General features: G+C 44.4%; 1 protein-coding gene across 5 annotated transcripts in view; it reads left to right on the forward strand.

Moving 5' to 3' along the window:
- The window catches only part of LOC134212811 (MAGUK p55 subfamily member 7), a 67,430-nt gene extending 54,078 nt beyond the window's left edge, over positions 1 to 13,352 (forward strand). For 2 of the 5 annotated variants that reach the window (XM_062691003.1, XM_062691002.1), the window contains exons 6-12: positions 10,070 to 10,102; positions 10,489 to 10,656; positions 10,720 to 10,902; positions 11,189 to 11,324; positions 11,575 to 11,853; positions 11,916 to 12,259; positions 12,321 to 13,352. In XM_062691003.1, coding sequence (XP_062546987.1) covers positions 10,070 to 10,102; positions 10,489 to 10,656; positions 10,720 to 10,902; positions 11,189 to 11,324; positions 11,575 to 11,853; positions 11,916 to 12,259; positions 12,321 to 12,497 — 1,320 coding nt within the window. In that variant the 3' untranslated portion in view covers positions 12,498 to 13,352. The remainder of the gene's footprint in view (positions 1 to 10,069; positions 10,103 to 10,488; positions 10,657 to 10,719; positions 10,903 to 11,188; positions 11,325 to 11,574; positions 11,854 to 11,915; positions 12,260 to 12,320) is intronic. The other 3 variants (XM_062691005.1, XM_062691004.1, XM_062691006.1) reach the window with 3 other exon arrangements.
- Positions 13,353 to 22,856: the final 9,504 nt, after the last annotated feature.

A 22,856-nucleotide genomic window follows, 5' to 3' on the forward strand; every position in this document is an offset into this window, starting at 1 on the left:
ATTGGAACTAGCGCCTTAAGCGCTTCTTGGTCCGAGTGCAAGCAACGGACCCTAAACTTTCTTTACACTCACCAAAGCGTTCATGTAAGGTTTTATCCCGGCCAGACGGTGGACCTCGGATGTTCTTTTCCTGGGAGGGTGTTGAGGATCATCCTCAGGAATTTGTTTTGGACCCGTTGAAGTTTGAGGTGGTGGGTTTTAGCGCAGCTCTCCCAGACCGGCATGCCATATTCGATCACAGGGAGGATGATTTGCTTGTAGACAGCAAGCTTATTTTTCAGGGACAATGACGACCGGCGGTTGATCAAAGGGTACAATAGTTTCAACAAGACGTTACACTTTGTCACCGTTTTGTCAACCTGTTGCCTGAAAATAAGCTTGCTGTCGAGGGTCAAGCCAAGGTAGTCGGCCTCATTGGCCCATTCCACAGTCGTGCCATTGAGGATGATTTTACAGTCCCCAGGCGGAACAAGTTTAGGGGATTTGGAGTGGGGGAAAATGATGACCTGGGTCTTCGCCGCGTTGATACAGATCTTCCAGCTGGTGAGGTACTCTGTCAGGGCATCCAGGCCTCGTTGGAGTTTTGCCACTAGCGCTCTGATCACTCTACCGTTGTAGACGATGGATGTGTCATCTGCGAACAGAGACAGAATGCCGCCTTCTGGAGGTTCTGGCATGTCGGAGGTGAACAGATTGAAAAGCAGGGGCCGAGGATACTGCCCTGGGGAACGCCTGCGACGATGTTGTGCGCATTGGAACTCGCTCCGCTGATTGAGACCCGGAATGTCCTTGCCGACAGGTAATTGTTGATGATTTTCACCAGGTAGCTGGGAAGATTGTAGCGTTGTAGTTTGTACACCAGGCCATCATGCCATACATTGTCAAATGCCTTCTCGACATCGAAGTAAAGGCCATGGCGGATGTTTTCGAGACAAACTTGTTCCGTCTGAGGACGTTGGTAACTCAGGTCAGTTGGTGAACAGTTGACCGACCGCGTCGAAACCAAACTGTTCCTCGAGCAAGATGTTGAGATTTTCAGCAGACTCAAGTAACCGGTGATGAATAGCTTTTTCGAATAGCTTGGATATCCCTGAGAGAAGGCTGATGGTTCGATAACTTTTGGAGAGGAAGGATCCTTCCCAGCCTTCCGGATGGGGATGACTTTCGCTGTCTTCCAGGACGTTGGGAAGTAGCTGAGCCGGAGACACTGATTAAAGATCAGTGAGAGGTGCTCAAAGAACGGAGCACTCATGTGTTTGAGCTCGAGATTCAGGATGCTGTCGAAGCCTGGGGCCTTCATGTTCTTCGACGGTTTGCTATAGGCCGTGAATTCGCCGGCTGAGGTCGCGAACTGCTCCGGGATGGCGTTGGGAATCAGATGGATGTTTTTAGCATGCTCGTTGACGGCTGCTTTGTGTGGGCTGACGATGTGCTGCCCGAGATTGTGTGAGCTGACGAAGTGACGACCTATTTCAGCGACCTTCTCTGCAGGAGTTATCAAGCGATCCTTAGAGCCATTATTGTCCAGTGGGATCAAAGGTGGAATGGGCCGAGGCTTGGATTTTAGAATTTTGGTCATTTTCCAGAACGGCTTAGCATAATCTGGGAGAGTGCGGATCTTATTCGAGAAGTCGTTATTTTTGAGGTCCACCATTCTGGCCTTGATAATTTTTGTGATTCGATTGCAGCGTGCCTTAAGCTCAGGCAGTCCAGTACGCTGAAACTGCCTGCGAGTGACATTCCGCAATCGAATCAAATCTTTGGTGAGTGTATCGATGTTTAAGGAGTTGCTTACCTGCCGAGCCGTCGGTACGTGTTGCTCTCGGGCCGCCGTGATCGCCTCCTCGATAGCGCACAGCTGGCGGTCGATACTTTCCGGCGTCTCCGGACGCATCTCGTAGTCGACGGTGTTATCGACGCACTGCTGGAACCGCTGCCAGTTCACTCGGTGGTAGTTCCGCCGTAACTGATGGTGCCGATTGACCGAGGAGCCCAGTTCCGCCACCACCGGATAGTGATCCGAACTGAGCTCCTGGTATACAACCGGCTGCGAGACGTGGTCACTCAGGTTTGTTATGTAGAGGTCGAGCGTTGCGTGGGCACCGGACCGACTCAGCCGAGTGGGGAATCCGGGCTCAGGATCGTGTAGTGGCCTTCCTCCATGTCGTTGTTCCAGATGGTGCCGTTTCGATTGCCGCGACTGTTGCCCCAGGCTTGATGTTTGGCATTCAAGTCGCCGGCAATGATATACTGGCCTTGCCTCCGTGTCAGCTTGACGATGTCCTCCGAAGGGCAGCCGATGATCCATCGCCGGCTTTGGCTTGCGTTGGACAGTACGCCGCGATGAGCGCGATTGTGCCGACCGAAGTGGTGATTTCGACACCGATGGCCTCGATGACACTGAGCTGGAAGCTTGGAAGCAGACGACAGTTGATGTTGTAGCGAAGAGCGATGGCCACACCACCTCCTCTGGTCGGCCGGTCGAGTCGCACGATGCGGAAGTCCGGGATGTTGATGTTCACCTCCGGTTTTAGGTGCGTTTCGGTGATGAACGCCACGTCTATTTCCTTCTCCTCAAGGAAATCCTTCAGCTCAATTATTTTGCTCTTGAGTGAGTGAAGACCTGGTCGAAGCGGGTTTTGCAGCCGCGCAGTCGAGTGGCGAGCTGCGCGAAGATCGGCATCAGTTGTTCCGGAGTGTACAGCGGAGCAGATTCTTCCGATGGGACGGCTTCGTTCTCCGACTGCCGACGGAACCCAGGAGGAGGGAGCGGGGGCCATTCGCTGGTGGATGGTGCCGACGATGTTGGAGCTTGGACCGATGCCGCTGCCGCTGTCAGTCGCTTGTGCGGCTGTAGCGGTGGGAGTAACGGAATCACACGACGGGGAGCCGGGATGGCTGGAAAGTTCACCTCGTTGATTACGGGAACACGGTTCTTCTTCGGAATAGTCCTGGTGGAAGCCTTCTTCCGGATTTCCAGGAACTCGGCTCGCTTTGGGCAGCCCTTTGTGGTGGCGCGATGTTTGTCGCCACAGTTGGCGCACTTGGGATCGGCCACCTCCATTTTGTCGCACTCGTCCGTCGGATGGGGTTCGCCACACTTGTTGCAGCGCGGTTTCATGCGGCAGTTCCTGGTGCCGTGCCCGAAATTGAAGCAGTTAGTGCATTGCGTGACATCGCGGTGCACTGGCCGATATCGCTCCCCAGTCAACGACGGTGTAATTTATAACGCCAACCAGCTTCAGGTCCTTCCAGGTAGTGGAGCCGTGCTCCAGATGGATCAGGTAAAGCTGGTCGCGATATCTCCTCGCCTTGTCGTGACGAGCGATCTTGTGGACGGCTACTGGCTTCAGTCCGCAACTTTCAAGCTCTGCTTGGAGCTCTTCCTCCTTCATGTCGTGAAGTCCTCGCAGCAAAGCCTTGAGCGGCTTCGTGCCGGGGTGGTCATGAGTGTAGTACTCATACTTGTGGACCTCGAGGAACTCCACGACGGATTGATGATGGTCCCTGTTGGCCGGCATCACTTTCACGCCCTCGCTGCAGAGCCGAAAAGTACATTTCAGCCCCTTAGCGACCAGCTGGCGAATTTTGGGCGTAAATCCGGCGAATCGCCCTTCACAATCACCGGCGGGCACTTCTCCTTCCGCTCAGGTTGCACCTGCGGCAGCTGCGATTGCTGCTTCTTCCTCTTTTCGGCGGATTGCCGGCGTCATCAAGCGGCAACGGCGAGAACACGTTGCTCTGCAAAAGCTGCTTGGAGGGTTACCCGCGCCTCCAAGAGCAGTGCGCTTAGGCACTTTTCCCGCGACCGAATCGGCCACCGAGTCTCCCATAACGGGTTCCGGAGAAAATAACGCCAACGCGACGAAGCGGAAACGTAAACAGCGAACGAAGGAGAAAAACACTTGGAAAAATGCGCGAGCAAAAAACACGTCCGTACGTGTTGCTGTCTCGAACTGGAAAATGATTGAAAATTTTAAATCTTGTCAGGGTCAATAAAAATTTCATTATAATCAATCTCGTGCATTCCTAACACTGACATCAGAATGCATAGCCACGTGTCTTCGGATCCACCGCAAGATTTACTTTGTGCATAAAAGAAGCAATACCTTCCGTGTGCTAGTCATTACAGTTTTTGACAGCAGCGCGTACTGACGTGCTTTTCGCTCCCGCATTTTTTCTCGCATTTTTTTACCTACACAGCAGACAGTCGCCAGCGGAAGAGCTCCTGGTGGGTCTGCGAGTGTGCATGAAAGAAGAGGGCGCATTTTCTGCCGTTCTATGCTTGATGATGGTCAGATGCAGTGGTGTCGGTTGCGATCGATGCAATCGCCTCGCTCGGAGTTCACGACTAGAGGCTGCGAGCCATGAAGAATAATAAAATTAGTTTGTTCATCCAGGGAAAGTGATTGGTTTAATAATCCACAACTATAACAGTTCTGATTCCTTAGCAAAAAAAAAATCAATTACACTATTAAATATAGAATTTTTTTATTCTCATTCATTCGCAGCAGGCATTGGCAATTTAATGATACACATTCAGCAATGGTATTGATATCCATTTTAAATTAGGAAATTTTGCCGTATTACATGCAAATGTTTTAAATGTCCGCAAAAAATAATTTCCAGAAGAATATTTTTATTAAACAGAGAAATTATATTATTAAACTGAACTCATAGTTTGGAACCAAAACATTAATAGTATTTTGTGCAACTAGTTGCAAAAAAATGATTTTTTCAGCACGAGTTGTACGTTTATCAAACGAGGCTGTTAAAATTAAATCTTTTATCACTCAAAGGCGAACTGTAAACCAGGTATTATGATCAGAAATTACAAAAATAATTTCTAAAATCTATAAATTCCCTACATTTGCTTGAGTAAATAAGGGTTCTATAGTTAAAAACAATGCGATTCTAATTATGTATTTAATTATTAGTTTCATTTCCAGAAATTAAAAAAAAAAACAAATAGCTAATAATTCTACATAGTATGAACGTTGTCGTTTCCAATACCAATACCTTTACCAATCAAATCCCATAAATTCAAAAGTTAAATGTAAATACTTTACGATTGTTCAAGTCCTACGTCTATTCGCGGTTATGTTTAAAACACAGACAAACAGACATAACACTCATCAAATTTCCATCGTTCACTGATTTACTGGTCAATTCAAATAATCATTAGTTGGCCAATCGATCACTCGTGGCGCGCGCATCGTTTTTGCTCGAGTTTGACATTTGCTCACTAACGCCATCTGATTCGTGATTTGCCCAACTAACTGAAATCGACAGATGTCGTTAGTGTTTGAACGACGATGAATTTGATGAGTAAATGTTCAATGTGTTATGTCTGTTTGTCTGTGTTTAAAACATTACCCATTACTTTTTTACATGTGTTCAACTTTCCCAACAAAATGCACTATCTTTTCAAATATATAAACACAGCCGATCCCAAGACGAATCGATTAATGAGGAAATTTTGCAAATTGGTCCATCCGTTTGTGAGTTATATTGCCTCAAAGGGAATGCAAACTCATTTTTTTATATAGAAGAAGAAGATACATAGATGTGGTATACGTCTCCTTCCCTTCACTCCTCCGGTAGCTGCTTCCCAAATTCCGATTATTGATGATTTTATCTCCAATATCACCCTTACCAACTGCTTTATCGTTCTTGTGATGTTCAATGGTGTCAATAACTTTCCACAAAGTTGGCCCTATTTTACAGTGACCAGACATCTCGGAATCGAGTGAACCGATTGGCATGAATATTTATATGCAAGGTTTTTAGGAGCCTGGGAAAATTCTTATGACAAATGGTCGGGGTTCTGCCAAAACGCACCAAACGGCTTTTTGACTGACTCGTGATATTTTGTTCGTAAACTGACTAGAAGAGGCAAAGTCATGTCTTGCTGCTCGCCGATTGACACGCTCGAAACCGATAAGAACAACAAATCATTCAATCTGGAACCTTCGACATTACAAGTGAAAACCGATGAGAATACGAATCATTTGCTTCGGAGTTCTTTCGACATCTTAGCTCGATTAAGTCAAGCCGATGGGAAAATAAATCACTTATCACGTCACAAGCCAAAACTGATGGGCAAGTAATTCAATCCCTCGCTCTACCACAGCAGCTTTGACATCACATATCGAAACCGATGAGAAAATAAATCATTTATGCTGTCGCTTGACTTTTTAAGTCAAAACAGTTGAGAAACAACACATCTTTCAATCCACCACTTCGACATCACAAACCAAAACCGATGAGCGAATCATACAATCCGACGCTTTTCCAGAGCGTCTTCGTCATCCCCAGGCGAAACCGATGAGCAAATCATTCAATCCGACGCTCTTCCAGAGCGTCTTCGACATCCCAAGTCGAAACCGATGAGCAAATCATTCAATCCGACGCCCTTCAGAGCGTCTTCGACATCACAAATCGGAACCGATGGAAAAATCATTCAATCCGACGCTCTTCCAGAGCGTCTTCGACATCACAAGTCGAAACCGATGACCAAATCATTTAATCCGACGCTCTTCCAGAGCGTCTTCGACATCACAAGTCGAAACCGATGACCAAATCATTTAATCCGACGCTCTTCCAGAGCGTCTTCGACATTAGTCAAAGAGCCCCAAAACCCACCAACCCCCAATTCCGCCGAACGAGCTATCCGTTTGTGTGATCGCTAGTGTGCTGTCTTACCGAGCGTGTAACTCCGTTCGTTGCCCGACGAGGGAAGAGGCAAAATCATGGCCTGCTATTCACTAGTCAATGTTGGCAACCGAACCGTTATACGAATGATATTTGCATATCTGTCAACAATGCACTTGTTTTAATCAAAATCAACACTCGCAGGACTTTGAAATTTTCTAGATCGTAAACCATTTTCCGTTGGTCTTCCATACGTACCTTGTAATTTCACAAACTTCAATTCGTTTTTTCTTATAGTTTTCTAAGCCACAAATCATTTCCGCCGATCTTCCAGACGCGCATTGTAATTTTGCAAACCACAAACCAATTTTTACGGTCTTCCAGGCGAGGCTTTGATGTTCTTCAAACCACAAATTATTTTTCCAGTGGTTTCCGACGGTCTTCGAGACGCGTCTTGTGATTTAGCAAACCACAAACCATTTTCCAATGGTCTTCGAGACGCGTCTTGTGATTTAGCAAACCACAAACCATTTTCCGACGGTCTTCGAGACGCGTCTTGTGATTTAGCAATCCACAAACCATTTACCGACGGTCTTCGAGACGCGTCTTGTGATTTAGCAACCCATTTTCCGACGGTCTTCGAGACGCGGTTTGTGATTTAGCAAACCACAAACCATTTTCCGACGGTCTTCGAAACACGTCTTGTGATTTAACAAACCACAAACCATTTTCCGACGGTCTTCGAGACGCATCTTGTGATTTAGCAAACCACAAACCATCTTAGGACGGTCTTCGAGACGCGCCTTGTGATTTTACAAACCACAAACCATTTTCCGACGGTCTTCGAGACGCGTCTTGTGATTTAGCAAACTGTAGGGGAGCGGACCAGCACTGTTTCCAGAGTCTATTTGGCCGTTTATACACCACGGTTTCCGTAAACCAGTATCCTGCAATCCGGTTTCGGTCTTCTAGACGCGTCTTGTAATTTAGCAAAATACAAACCATTTTCTGACGGTCTTTGAGACACGTCTTGTGATTTAGTAAACCACAAACCATTTTCCGACGGTCTTCGAGACGAGTCTTGTGATTTTGCAAACTGGAATATATCACTCGTCACAATTTAACCACTTGAATTAAACTCACCTCATCAGCGACAGGATCCAAAAAATAGACTGGCAGGATCGCCAAAATGAGTGACCCTAAATGGCCGGAACGAAGTTGTGACAGCGACTCTCCGTGGATGCATGTGCATGCCGCGGAGGTCTGACTAGAAGAGGCAAAGTCATGGCTTGCTGCTCGCCGATTGACACGCTGATGTGTGAATCTATTAACACACGCTGAAGGCATTTTACTCAAACCCCACAAATACGGAAATCATTTCATTTCAATTCATACGTACATTTGTTGTAAGAAATCCTCAGTTATGGAGTTGAAGGATATCCGATACGATTTGTGATCAATTTAATCTGCTAAACAAAAACTTGGGCTGAAAAATAAGTTTTTTTATGATGGCGCTCGGTGCGTTTTGGCCAAATGAAACGCAAATTTCGACATTATTCATAAACTAATCAAGTAAATTGAACAAAATGTGGCATGTGGAAGCTTTTGAAAGCAATAAATGTTTCTGTCCGTGGGGGTTTGAGTCCCTTCTGGCGTAGCAAAACGCGCCACGTAAAGCTAGCCAAAAATAAAAACCGAAAAAGTGCTGTACATGTAAACCTGTTCAAAACCGGGCGAATGTTGAACCAAACTTGAAAAACCGTACTTTCTATATTTTGTTTAAAATTTTAAAAATAGTTAGAGGTGTCAAAAAATAGGGGTTATTTTCGAAACTTGACTTTAAATAAATTGAAGGATCGATTGAGTGAATAAAGATTGTTGACGAGAAAAGTCAATTGTCATAAAGTATGTCTGAATTTTCGTCAGTGCATGATGCCAACCTATGCGTTAAATGTATGCCTGGTAGTGGATGTCTTTTTGGAGTAAGATTTTTTCGGAATAGATCAACATCCTTGACGCTCAAATTAATAAATGACAGGCATAGAATAAATGGTTTGATGATAGATATTCAAAAAAATAGTTACTTACACATTTGACAGACTACCCTTCTTAACCGTATTCAACTTTTGTTCTTTTTGCATAAATTTTGCTTTTCTACCCATTGTAAGCGGCAGAATTTTATTACCATTACAGAATTTTAATTCGTTAGAAGGCACTCTACGACGCACCAACTCACACCACGTGCACCATCATTCTAGTTTTCGCTTATTCATGTGTAGTTTAATCCTCTACAACATTTTTCCACATTCCACTCCCAAACAAACCGAGGGCAATTTGGCTTCGCCGAGTGTTGAAAACCATCCTCTCACTGCACAATTTGCATTCATAGTTTCACGAACAGTTCCCCCATACTGAGGCACCGTGAACAACCTTTTTCGACGACCCTCGAGGCACTCAACCTCCGGAGCGCTTCTGGGGACTCATTCAGATGAGTAGTTTTACGTGTTTCCGCCGGTGTCCCACATGCTTCTGTTCTTCTTATATCCCAATCGTGCGGGAGACTTGAGAAACAAAACAAGCCGTCCTATACCTCGATGTGAGGAGAGCTCATTAGCCTGGAAAATCTCAACTAAAGGATGGGTTGCACGCTACTGTTGTTGGCCGAGATCTACTGAAGTGCTTACCGAGCAGTCAAGTTGCACCGAACAATGGCAACTCGCCTTCCATTCAGTTTATTTTGTTTTTTATCTTGCGTGACTGCTAGAGTGAAATATATTTGCACTTTCTAGTGCACTATGTTTCAATTTATTTAGCATTATGCTTGTGTAGATACAGTTAGAGCTGCTTGAAGCTTCGAATTTAGAATAATAATCACGGATAAAGCGTAGCATGAATTATTAGTGAAATGAATCTCTGTCATTAGTAGAAGTTTGCGATTTTCTGTTCAGAATGATAAATCCATCATCAAGGGAGACAGCGACCCAGGAGTGAGATTACTGAGTCCGCATCCCATTATGTACACTGAGCATTGCACAAAGAATCTTAATTTTAGACTTTTTCTTCAATAATTGCGTCCATTGGTCATAGATTGTGAGAATTTCATTATATTGATTGATGTTAAATTCGTCTGTTATTTGAACCATCCCAACTGGTAGAAAAAATGCTCATGAATGTCAAAATTGCTTCATCTTCAAAATGTTTTATTCAGTTTCATCCATTAGCTGTGTACATTCATCTATGTTCTGCATTTTTCACAGCCTTCTTCGTGGTCTTTCTCTATCTTGCTTTCCATTCTTCATAATTCCTAATTTTCATTTAAACGCCATGTTACATTTAAAAAAACGATGCTAGTGATTATGTTACTTTTTCGGAAAACTGTATTCTATATTACCAAAAATTTGTTTTGCTGCGCCAGTGTGCTGGAGCACAGAGTGCGGAACCAATCGTCGTAAGTATTTCGGTTCTCTCCGTTTAGAAAATGTCGTGTATGATTTCCTCGATGTTCATTTCATTTCTTTTCTTACGTTCACTCTGTATTGACGATTGCCTAGGTTTTCGAATATGTTCATTCCAATTTCATTCTGTTTTCGGCTGGGTATGGCAGATTTTTAATCGTGATGCCGCCGACTTTCATTCGAAGGTTTGTTGTCCTTTCGTTTGAAACTTGTGTTGTAGTGACAAACTTTCCCCCATTTCGATAGTTTTCCAATCACACTCACGCTTCATTCAATTGAATCACCTCTCTCGCACTCACAAGTCGTTCGTTCCAGGTTCTGTCCCATAGTTCGTCATCATCGCCCGATAATGCTGGATTCTAATTTTTCAAACTTGCAGGGCGCCACAATCAAAACCGACGAGGAAACGGGCAAAATCATTATCGCACGAATTATGCACGGTGGAGCGGCCGACCGATCCGGGCTGATCCACGTGGGCGACGAGGTAATCGAAGTTAACAACATCAACGTGGAGGGCAAGACGCCGAGTGATGTGCTATCGATACTGGTAAGATATCATGAGTTAGTTGTATAGTAACCAAAAAATTGATGGTCTATAATAAATATGCAGCAAAACTCGGAAGGAACGATCACGTTCAAGCTGGTACCTTCGGATGGTAAACTGGACCAGCGAGAGAGCAAAGTACGCGTGAGGGCGTATTTCGACTACGAACCGGAGAACGACCCTTACATCCCATGCAAAGAGGCCGGGTTGGGTTTTATTCGGGGCGATATCCTGCACATTGTTTCACAGGTTAGTGTAGAGTAGGATAGCGGGGGTAGATTGGATCTCGGGACCATTCTTTGGAACATCGAATGTTTTTTTTTCATGTCCAACAACCGGACTTCCAAAGAATTTCCCGTAGAAATTCCGAAGAGCTTTTTAAGCAAATTTCTCCTCGAAATTCTGAAAATGCCTGTACAACAATGGAATTCGAAACCATACGCCCTTAACCTTTTAATATCTCTACATTTATACTTTTAGATATCTGAGCAATAATCTTTATAACGAAAACAAAACCATTCTAAAATATTTCCAGGACGATTCGTATTGGTGGCAAGCTCGAAAAGAAGGCGAAAAAACGACGAGAGCCGGACTTATTCCGAGCCGTGCACTGCAGGAAAGGCGAATTCTACACGATCGCACCCAAAAAGAAACCAATGGGGAAGCTAAAAGTACGTAGTCCTCTTTCCTTGTCAGAATGTTGTTCTTCTGTACATAATCTCTAACATTATCTAACTATTTCATTCCACTGATTGACGATCGATCTAATGGCAAAATTTTTCACTAACCCGAATGTCTTTTCCGCTTTCCCACACTCGTTCATCTGTGCATTACCATTCCCAAAACTGATCGGATTGATTGTACCACTGTGTATTCCATCTCAACTCATAACCATTGTGTTTTGAATGTCGTGCGCATTAGAAGGTTCATGTGCCTCCATCTGTTCGACACCTCCCGGTTCTCCCAATCCTAATATTCCCTGCCGTGGACCGAAAACTAAAAAGATTATGTACGATACAGCGGAGAACGATGACTTCGATCGGGAAATGATTGCCACGTATGAGGAGGTGGCCAAGCTGTACCCCCGACCAAGCGTCTACCGACCGATCGTCTTGATCGGGGCACCCGGTGTCGGAAGGAATGAGCTGAAGCGGCGTTTGGTTGCCCGGGACCCCGAGAAGTACAAGAGCTGTGTGCCATGTTAGTATGATGATGGGCGGATAAAATTGAACGTTTTTTCTCATGACATTCTTCTCTAACAGACACAACTCGACCCATGCGTCCGGGGGAAGTGGCCGGACGGGAGTATCTCTTCGTATCCCGGGAAAAAATGGAGAGCGATATTGCCAACGGAAAGTTCATCGAGTATGGCGAATACAAAGGTCACCTGTACGGTACTTCGGGTGAAAGCGTAAAGAGTATCGTTAATGCAAGTAGCGTTTGTGTTCTCAGTCCACACTATCAGGCACTGAAATCGTTGAGGACGGCTCAATTGAAGCCGTACATTGTGCATATTCGACCACCGCCTTTTGATCAGCTCAAGCAAACTCGAACCAAGGCTCGTGCTCGATCGACGTTCGACGAGAGTAACTCGAGGGGATTCACGGTGAGTAGATTGTTCATTTGACGAGCTTTCAACCCTTGACAACCATTTACCATCCCACCAGGAGGAAGAGTTCCACGAGATGATCAAATCAGACGAACGGATCAACTTCCTGTACGGTCACTTCTGCGATGACGAAATCGTCAACGGTGATCTGACGGAGGCTTTCGAGAAGCTTGTGAACCTGGCCAACAAGTCCGAGACGGAACCGCTGTGGGCTCCGGCCAGTTGGGTGCAATGAAGGCACATCTGCTCTGCCGCCGCTAGTGCTGTCGCTGCTGCTGCTGCTGCTGCTACTACCACCACTGTGAATGATACCGCTGCTGCCGAGCCGGAGTTTGTTGAGCTTACATGAGGACCGATCATAAGGTGTTCGTAAATTTAAACCAATTGAATAGATATTTTTCTTGTTACCGTGAAAGTTGACATGGACAGGGCTTCTATGTACTTCAAATACCGTCGATTTATGGCTATGGGATATATGCGTCATGAGCCGAAATGAGCTGAGCAAGGCCATTAGCGGGCGGGTCAGAGTTAGCGAAAAGGCGATAAAATGGTTTTAGTTAAAATATTGTTTCGTTTGTGTATCATAGGTTTATAGTTTAAAAGTTTTCCGCGATGAGAATTCAATTTCTCAAAAACCCTCAGAGAACCAAACGTCCAGTTTTAGTATAGGTTTTTCAAACTTTTTTATTAATTACTTAAACTGAATTTAAGTTTGAAGTTTTTGGTTTGATATGTTCTCATTACTAGAAGAAAAACAAAAAAAAAACAATAATGTGCAGCTGGCAATAAGAGAATTGTTGAAAGTGCTTCTAAACGGTTTAATATTTTCCGAAAAAGATTAGTGCCTAATTTCAATAACTATATGTTCTACTGGGAAGCAAAGTAAATATAAAGATGAAACTGAATTGGACATTATCTGGTAGATTGCGTTTAGGTTTTAGATTAAACGAAACATGAACAGTAAAGTAAAAAATACGTTACACTGCCCTTTAATTCAGAGTAAGTTTGGTATAGGGAGGTTATCCGAGTAAAACGTTCGAAAAGTCGTTGATCGAGTTCTAGAGAATAAAGCTCCTGTGTTATTTGTGAACCACTTTTGTTTTGTTTTAAAACTAGGAAGAGAAAGTTTTCTTGAAGTAGCAATAATCTGGTTTCTTATTTACTTATTATATATTATATATTATATCTTTGCACGGTTGCCTTATTTCATGCATCGTAGCTTCACAGGCCTTACTAACGATAGTGAATCAGAGGCAGAAAAACAGTTCATCGCTAATAATCTTCCAATTTAATCATTTCAATGATACAATGAACCATAAGAATGACGATACTATTTGAAAAAGCTTGGAATTTATTTTCACAGTGTTTTTAGGGCTAAAATTGAGGGGGAAGGGCCGTTTGGCCGAAGGCAACTAGGCCGAAAGTTGTTTGGCCGAATATACCATTTGTCCGAACAGACCAGTAGGCCGAAAGTCATTTGGCCGAAAGGGTAATTTGGCCGAAAGGCTGATTTGGCCGAAAGGGTCATTTGGCCAAAAGGGTCATTTGGCCGAATAGGTTATTTGAAAAGTGAGAAATAGGGTGTGAAAAGTGAAACGTCACTCTTCTCACAACTTATTTCCCACTTCTCACTGTGAAAAGTGAGTAGTGCGAAGTAAGAAGTGAGACGTCTCACTTCTCACTTTTTACAGTAGGAAGTGAGAAATAAGCAGTGAGAAGTGAGACGTCTCACTTCTCACTGTAAAAAATGAGAAGTAAGAAGTAAGTAGTGAGACGTCTTCCTACTCACTTGTCACAGTGAGAAATGAGAAGTGAGACGTCTCACTACTCACTTCTCATTTCTCACTTCACACTGAAAAAAGTGAGAAGCACAAAGTAAGTAATGAGACGTCTCACTTCTTACTCTTCATTTTTCACTTCTTACTGTGAAAAATAGGGTGTGAAAAGTGAAACGTCACCCTTTTCACAACTTATTTCCCACTTCTCACTGTGAAAAGTGAGTAGCTGATTTGGTAAAAAGTAAAAAATAAGATGTAAGAAGTAAGTAGTGAGACGTCTTCCTACTCACTTATCACAGTGAGAAATAAGAAGTGAGACGTCTCACTACTCACACCTCATTTCTCACTTCACACTGAAAAAAGTGAGAAGCGCAAAGTTAATAGTAAGATGTCTCACTACTCACTTCTCGCTTCTCACTTTTTACAGTGAGAAGTGAGACATGAGGAGTAGGTAGTGAGACGTCTCACTTCTCACTCCTCATTTTCCACTTTTCAAATGATCTATTCTGCCAAATGTCCTATTCAGTCAAATGCCCTATGTAGTTCAATGTCCTATTCGACCAAATGTCCTATTCAGCCGAATGTCCTAAGCAACCAAATGTCTTATTTGGCCAAATGTTGTATTCGGCCAAATGACCCTTTTGGCCAAATGACGTATTTGGCCAGATGACCCTTTCGGCCAAATGGGTTTTGGCCAGATGGGTTTCGGCCTAGTGACATTCGGCCAAATGGGTTTCGGCCAAACGACCCTTCCCCAAAATTGAGAGTGCAATCTCCTCGTAAAGTTTTTTTCACGAAAGATTGCATAAATTTGTATGGACCGAGACAATCTATCACCCCAAAATTTAATTTATTTATTTTCAAACTGAGGCCAAAATGGTAGATTTTTCCATTCCACTCGGGCCCTGACTGCACGTTGCCAACCACGAAATCTACTAAGGAACCGCAAATCTTACTTCACCTGATCGATTCATCTTGCTCGCTGCACACCTTGCCTTCTTGGACCCGTCGGATCGCTATTGAGAATATCGAGAACAATTTCCCTGGGTTGTTGTCCGACATTCTGGCTACCTGCCCAGCCCATCACTGTCGTATTCCGCGGAGTGATTGATGAATTGTTCTCTCAACAGCTGATGCAATTGTAATTTATTCACCTCCTCCATGTACCGCCCTGCATCTGTGACCTGCCAAAGATGTTACGCAGCACTTCTATTTAAGACTGAAAGTGCGCGTTGATTCTCTACGAGCGTCGTCCAGGTCTTGTGTCAGAGGAGCGTTTTGTAGACTGTCAGTTTGGTAGAATGTGGAACTTCATTCGATCGAAATGTATTGCGTATCCAAAGTACGTACGATTTTCATTAACGATGTGTCTCCAAATTTCTTTGCTGGTATCGTTTTCGGGGACAAACGGTGAACAGTATACGAACTCAACCCGATGACGTCACCACCGATACAAACTGGTGATGTATCGCTAACGTTGTCTTCTGTCAAGCTTGACCCCTCTTTCTATCATGTACTTCAACGTGTTGGTGACTGGTCCGACCCAGGATGCATTTATTGGGGGGTGTTCTGACTTGTCAATATCCCCAACTCAGCCATCTTGGATTTTTGTATGGAATTTATGCTCGTTTGTTTCCGTTTTACGTTTGTTTACGCGCCCATCTACTAACGAAATCGAATAATCTGTGCACAGAAAAATCTTGGTCCGACTCGCTACCCTTTTCAGTCTGATGTAGGCTTACTCCATCTTCTCAAAGCTGCATGTCATAAATATAAGTGTCGTCAGCGAAACCAAGTAGCTGAACGAAGTTCCACTAATCGAAATTTACGTCGAAGTTTAAGGTAGAAGTTTAACGTCGAAGTCCATTAACACTCCTCCGACCGCGATAGGTTTTACTTACACGAACCACCATGCCTCGAAAGATACTATTTTCAAATCGCTATATCTCAGCCGTTAGTGAACCGATTTGAACAATTTTGAGACTCACAAATTTTCCCGTCCATCAAGATTTGTCTAAACGTTGGAACCTCCGATCGGACTAAAATGACCTCTGTGGACCTCCAATCGTCGGAGCAAGTCGTGATTTTCATACAAATTGCGTGGTTGGTGCTCACCAGCTTGATGTTCATGCTAATATTAGCAAGATATTTTGAAATTCGTGAGATTTAGTAAGTTGCCGTCTTCTACAATTTTGTCCAGGAGGACAAAACCATACTGTCGCAGATCATATTATTTCGGAACTCCTCCGCTTGGCGGCGCTAGTGTATATGAGAAAGCTAGTTGGTTCATATATTTCGGAATCCGAAAGATTTAGAAAGCTGCCGTCTTCTACAACTTTGTTCAAGAGGCCAAAACCATACTATCTGGAAGCGAAAACACACACACCGCACACTTGCTCAAGCCGGCATACGAGAGGGTGGATATCTAAAACGAAGAGATGCATGGACAGTGGGTCCCCTTGCCGCACCGAACGCACGCTTAAAGTCAAGTACACATCGCATGAATAGCTTTCACACATCACGGCGACGCCTTGGCCAACTCTCACTATGAGTGAAAATTTTGTGTGAAACATAAGCAGTCGCTGTGTACTGTCTCACATGTGCATGATATGTGTAAGTGAGTTTGCCTCGAACTGTCAAAGTCCCTTCGGGTCGCTATGATGGCGAACGTGTGCAGAATGTGCTGCAAGTAATCGTACTTTTTCGGAGGTTTTTCATTTTGTTTTGATGGCGAAACAAAAAAAAAGTGCGAATACAATCATCGCACTTTGTTTTGTTGATCGAAACGATTGGAGAAGCCTCCGAATAAGTATGGAAAAGTTGGCTTACTTAAACATTAATTTGAAAACATACAATTGAGGTTAGGTTCGATTTCCGACTGCTCTCTCGCTGTGTAAAATGAACTCACCGAAAATCATCGGCCATCGGTTACACAAAAATGAGTAACATCGTAGTTACTCATAATATGAGTTGTTCCAGGAGAGGCCCGTTTTGTGTGAACGGAACACAAAAATATGTAAGTCATTTTAAGCGTGCGAGTAATCTCGAACGAACGAGAGAGGCGCCCATTGACGAGCAGCCGGGAGATGGGCCGACTGGCAATCTGCGCGCGAAGAGCGATGAGTTCCTCGTTGACCCCGAGCAACCGCATGGTGTCGAAAAGGAATGAATGGCGTACCCGATCGAAGGCGTTCTTGATGAGCTTACAGGCGCGTGATGAGCATACCGGCGCGTCGGTGGTGACGGAGACTGGCGATCCGATCTTTCAAAGCGAGAGTGGCTTGGAAGATGTTGTGCTCTGATTCATTTCTGTCCGCTCAAAACACGTTTGGCTTGCATGACGCGCTTTAGCCGGTTTTTCAAAATTCGGGAAAGAAGTTTATAGTCGCTGTTGAGAAGCGATATGGGCCGTTGCGTCTCCACCTTTCTTCTTCACCAGCACGATGATACCCTCCATGAAGGCATGGAGCAGATTACCGGCGAGTGCTGCATTGAGAAACAGGTTCAACTCACGATGGATTACGTTGAACATGTGAAGGTAGAACTCTCGTGGGATCCCATCGGTTCCGAGCGATCGTTTTGCTGCGCTTGTTTTGATAGCTTTGTTCAGTGGGTCGTCTGGTGGAATAACCCGTTCGCGAACAAACCCGTCCTCGTTGGTATCTGCTATTTCTTCCGTATAGAGGCTGGAGAAAAAATCAAACAGATTTGCTTCGATTGCTTGAGGTTCATTTAACATTTGGTTTTCAGCCGTTTGCAGCTGCGTGATGTTTGATTTTTTTTGCGTCGTCTTTCCCACAGCTAAAAAATTTTGGCTCTCCCTCGAGATGCGATTCGTTTATACGCATGAACGCATGGGAAAAGTTTCATTGAAGCGCCAGAGACGCTGGTGCGCATCGCGGAAATCCTCAACGACGGCTCAAGATTTCCACTTGAAAAACGTTTTGATTTTGGTCTTAGCGTACGACAGCCACCATTCAATCCACTACCCGTAGTTTCTGCGCTGGCGAGTGCAATATTGCCAATTATAATGGAATTCGGCAACGTTTTATTCCGTCAGAAGATACGGCCGCAGGGCCCAAAACCCGCATCCGGGCTCATTTCCCAGTGGGGAGAGACATAGTCTTACCGTTAGCGCTTTGTGGTCTGTGAAGCAACAGACGAGGGTGTAGGCAGACTGCAGATTATTTCGTAGACCTGTACTTATGTACATGCGGTCCAGTTGGAATTGTGCGTTGCAACTGACGTACGTGAACCCGGGACCTCGCGGACACAGCTTTTCCCACGCGTCATGCAGCTGGATGGCTGTTTTGAGAGACGGACTTGTGTTTGAGCTGGACGAGTCGCAAACACGCAGTACGCAGTTGAAATCGCCAGCGAGGAAGACGTTTGCGGTATGGTGACGGAGGTAGTATGCCAGCGTGCCGTTGAAAAAATCTTCTCTGGCCGCTCGCTGCGCAGTGCCAGAGGCAGCATAAACGTTGCAGATGGTCGTGTCGTGCACTCGCAGTGCGATCAATCGGCTATCCAGACTCTTCTCCATGTGAGTGACCTGGATGTGCTCCTTCACCGCAACAGCTGTGCCTCTCCTCGTGTGGGCTACATTCGCGAAAACGGCAAAGCCAGGCAAGGAAAGCTGTTCGTTCTCGACTTCCTGCAGACACACGATATCGAGACTTTGGCTTCTGATGAATGTTCGGAGTGCGTCCATTTTCGTTTGATTCGTGATGGTTCCGATGTTTATCGACGCAAAGTTGTAGGACGTGAGAGCCATTTATGATTTTTATTTCTCGTCCCGCTCGTCGTCTCCGTCGTCACATCGTTGTTTCTTGCCGGGAAGACAACTTCGGCTCCGGCTACTTCTTGTCGATGTTGACGAATCATCCGTTTCGTTGCCGGCTATTCGGCTTTGCGACCGGATCACGCTTACAGGCTTCCTGAAAATATACTCTAATACCACTTCGGCGCATTGTGGTTATGTGGTTGTTCGCATCGACGACGATGAAGAGCTGCGTGCCTGTTGTGTTTGCAACAGTGGGTGGGGGGTACCGTTCGAGCGGTGCCTGAAGCTGGCTGACTTGCTGGTAGATTTTTGAAGCCAGATAGTTCGGTCTGACTCGCCGGCTTCGGTAGCTCGGGAAAGGCTTCCAGCGATGCTGGTGGAGGAGCGACAGAGCGCTGACCGACCGGTTTAGCGATCGGGGTTTTCGCACCGTCTGCCTTTTTCGGTGCTTGTCGTGGTCCAGCTTGCTTCGTCACGTTGGCGTAGCTCTTTTGGACCAGTAGTTTCTTGTTTTGCACACAAGAAATACCGGTGTGGGCCTGCTTTTTGTAGTGTTTGCAAGAGGAAATCTGCCCCTTGTAGACGATGTACGCCTGCTGGCCATCGATCGTGACCCACGAATCGTTGTTTCGTTGTATAAGCATACGAGCCGACCATATGCCGAGCGGGAACTTGAAACCATCACCCCATGTAAATTCGCGCAGCGAAATCACTTCTCCGAACGCACTGAGGAACTCAACTATCTTCTCTTCGGAAATGTTTTCCGGCAAATCGTGCACTTTCACTTCCACATTTCCATCTTCGATGGTTATTCGCAGTTATTCTTGTGCTTCTTCCCTGAAATGTCCACTTCATGTTTTTCATAGTGATCGTCCACGATTTTCTGTACAAACGTCAGGTCTTTGACCTTGACGAACGCACATTGTTCACCGCGATGGCACTGGAGTCTCTCTACGTCTTCTTTCTTCAGTCCTAGCACTGTGCGGCAAAAGCCATGCACCTTCTCGAATGACGGCTTCACTGGGAAGCGCGAGTAATCGATTCGAAAAGTGTTTTCTCGCCTCATCGCGATACACTAAAAGCGCGCGACGCGGCTCGGACAGATGAAAAGTAAACCACCGTTATTAATCGCTTGACTTTCGGAGAGCGCAATCGAAAACACGTCTGCTCGTCTCAGAAGTTGAGCGGTATCTGATCTGGCAAAAAATTTTCACAGATCGGTCACTGTATTCTTTGCTGTCATTAATGTTACGATTACAGTTTCAAGATATCATAAAAAATAATCCGTAATTACGAGAAGATGCAGTCCGTTCGTAACTTCAGTGAAATCGATTGCCACCTTTTGCCATGGCCTGTTAGGTACTTCTATCCTTGATATTGGCTCAGTATTTTGGCTCAGACACTAACATACATTCCGCACAGTCTTGAACAAAGCTATCTACCATTGAATCCTTGCGAGTTCACCATACTTTTGTTCTTAATATTCGTTACATAGATGATGCATCTGAGGGTTATGTGCAATGTGCATGTTGTAGAATACGGTTCTGCAAAATCCTTACTAGCACGATTCTTTGGTCCTTCAGATGTAAGCTACCGTCGCTAGTCAGACCCTCACTTATCTTCTTAGGAAGATACAGCTGTATCAATGTAATATTTTAGGCCATCGTCGCTGTGGAAAAGGTAACCATTTGATTATAGTTCCTGCACTGCCGTTCTACGCATAATTGTCCCATGTTACCTTTGATGAAAAAAACCAAACTCAAGTCAAATTGTCCCACTGATTTCTGAATCGATTGGATCTTAAAATTTAACAAATATTTTTGGGATATTATAAGCGTAGGCAACACTTTTCCAGGACATAAACCGAATCTCTATTTATTTAACCGGTTTTTAGTCTCTATTATCATCAAACAACAACTTAATTTTTTCAGTGGGACAAATTGACTCGAGTTTGAGATTTTTCATCAAAGGTAACATGGGACAATTATGCGTAGAACGGCAGTGCAGCTCTGACACATCCGAGAGAATGGATCAACTTTATAGTTTTTATCAGGACGATACATGACCAATTGCTTATTGTCGGACACCAACCAACAATATTGTCCGTATAGATAATAATGAATCTATTTTCATGCCCATACAAGAGCAAGACCTGCACGTTCGGTTAGCGCATACTTTTCTTCAGTGGTTGTTAAAGTTTTGGATGCAAAGCAAATAATACAATTTTCCCCAGATGATCTTTTTTGTACTAATACGACACCGAGTCTTACTGGACTAACATCTGCATTAATGTACCTATCGTTCTTTGGGTCATAGAAACCGAATATGTCTTCCTTGAGTAAGATATTCTTTATCAGATTGAATTCTTGGTCTATTGTTTCCCAAGCCAATGCAATGGTGTGCCTTTTCGTGTCAATAAATTGAGAGAGTGTGTTATGGTGGCTAAGTTCGGAATATAGCGCTGAACAAAATTAATCAATCCCAAAAAACTTCGCAATTCTTCAGCTGTTTTTGGTCTTTCCATTTTCTCAACTGCTTTTAATTTTGAACGTGAAACTGAAATATCTTGACCAGTTATGTGGTACCCTAAGAATCAGTTTCTCCCACGCAGGACTCAACTTTATCCGAATTTAACAAAATGTTATATTGACGGAGACGTCCGTAAACTACTTTACATCGCTTTCAGCTTATCCTAGCACTGTAAGTGGTTTGTCTGAGCCACAACTGTTGAAGGTTTTGCTGCTACCCTTTTTGATCGTATATGCTCCGATTCTCATGTGTTTCAGGATGCGCCAATCGTCTTCACTTAGTATATCTTCATCGGCACCAGTGTCGATTACAAACGCCAACGATACTCCTCCAACATCGATTTTAGCTGTTCGTTTTCCGCCAAGATGGAATAGGTCGAAAACTTCATCTTCTTTATTTTCTGGAACAGTTTAATGCAAATTGTCCTACTACTCCACAACTTTGACATTTCTCCATCTTTGCCGCACAGTTCGGATCGCTTGATAAGTGTTGGTTGTCACAACGGGTGCATCTTGTACGATCATGGAACTTCCTTCCGGTGTTGACTTTTAGAATCGATTCATTAATTAGATAAGTTTTGAGTTCAGTTCAGTATGATCTATTTTCGGTTTTGTTAAGGTATCCCAGGCAGCCACTTGCAGATCAACAGACTCGTGTGTGCACCCTAAGGTCAACACTTGACCGAGCGTATATTTGTCCAGGAATTTTCGTCGCACTTGAACATTTTTTGTTGTAGCAATCACCTGGTACACTAGCATATTATCTGTTTGGTCGCCAAAATCGCAGTAGATCGCTTGTGTTTTTAGTCGAATAATGAAAGTGTTCTCGTTTGAACCCGGTAACATTTGACGAAACTTCTGCCTTTCATACGCTTTCGACATTCGTGGGACGAAATATTCGTCGAGCATTTGCGTCGCACTTGATATCGGATTCCCAAAACATGGTCTTCATTGATTTGAATTTTTGACATCCGGACCACCGAACAACATTAAGGATTTAAATTTTTCTTCGTGGTCATCTACGTCCATCCATGCCATTTCTCCCACCTCGGAGCACCGTAACGCAGTCGAGCCTTCTGCATCTTCGACAAACGGTGGTATGATATGGTTGACCTATTTTAGGAATGTTTTGGTATGTTAGATGCCACACAGAAAAGGAAATCATAGGCTTAAATCTCTATTCTTGTGCAAAGGAGCTGCGGCAGAAATAATTTTAAAATTCTGGATAAATTTCAAACGGAAACTCAGCACCAACCCTTTTAAAATACTTTTGAGCATCACTCCTGTTTTGGAGGGTGGCTTATTGATATTGATATGGTTGCCTTTTAAATAGAGTTAAAAATCCCGGGATTTAGAAAAAATCGGGATTTCCCGATTCCCGGGATATTATTTTTGAAATCCCGAAAATCCCCGGGACACTCATTTCCGGAACGCAAACAGTGTAATTTTTCTTCTTACAAAAGTTATTTGTTTTGAACGCGAAACCCAACTTGATAACTTGGTGA

Source organism: Armigeres subalbatus, chromosome 2, assembly GCF_024139115.2.
Source record: "Armigeres subalbatus isolate Guangzhou_Male chromosome 2, GZ_Asu_2, whole genome shotgun sequence".
In the NCBI taxonomy this organism is placed as follows: domain Eukaryota; kingdom Metazoa; phylum Arthropoda; class Insecta; order Diptera; family Culicidae; genus Armigeres; species Armigeres subalbatus.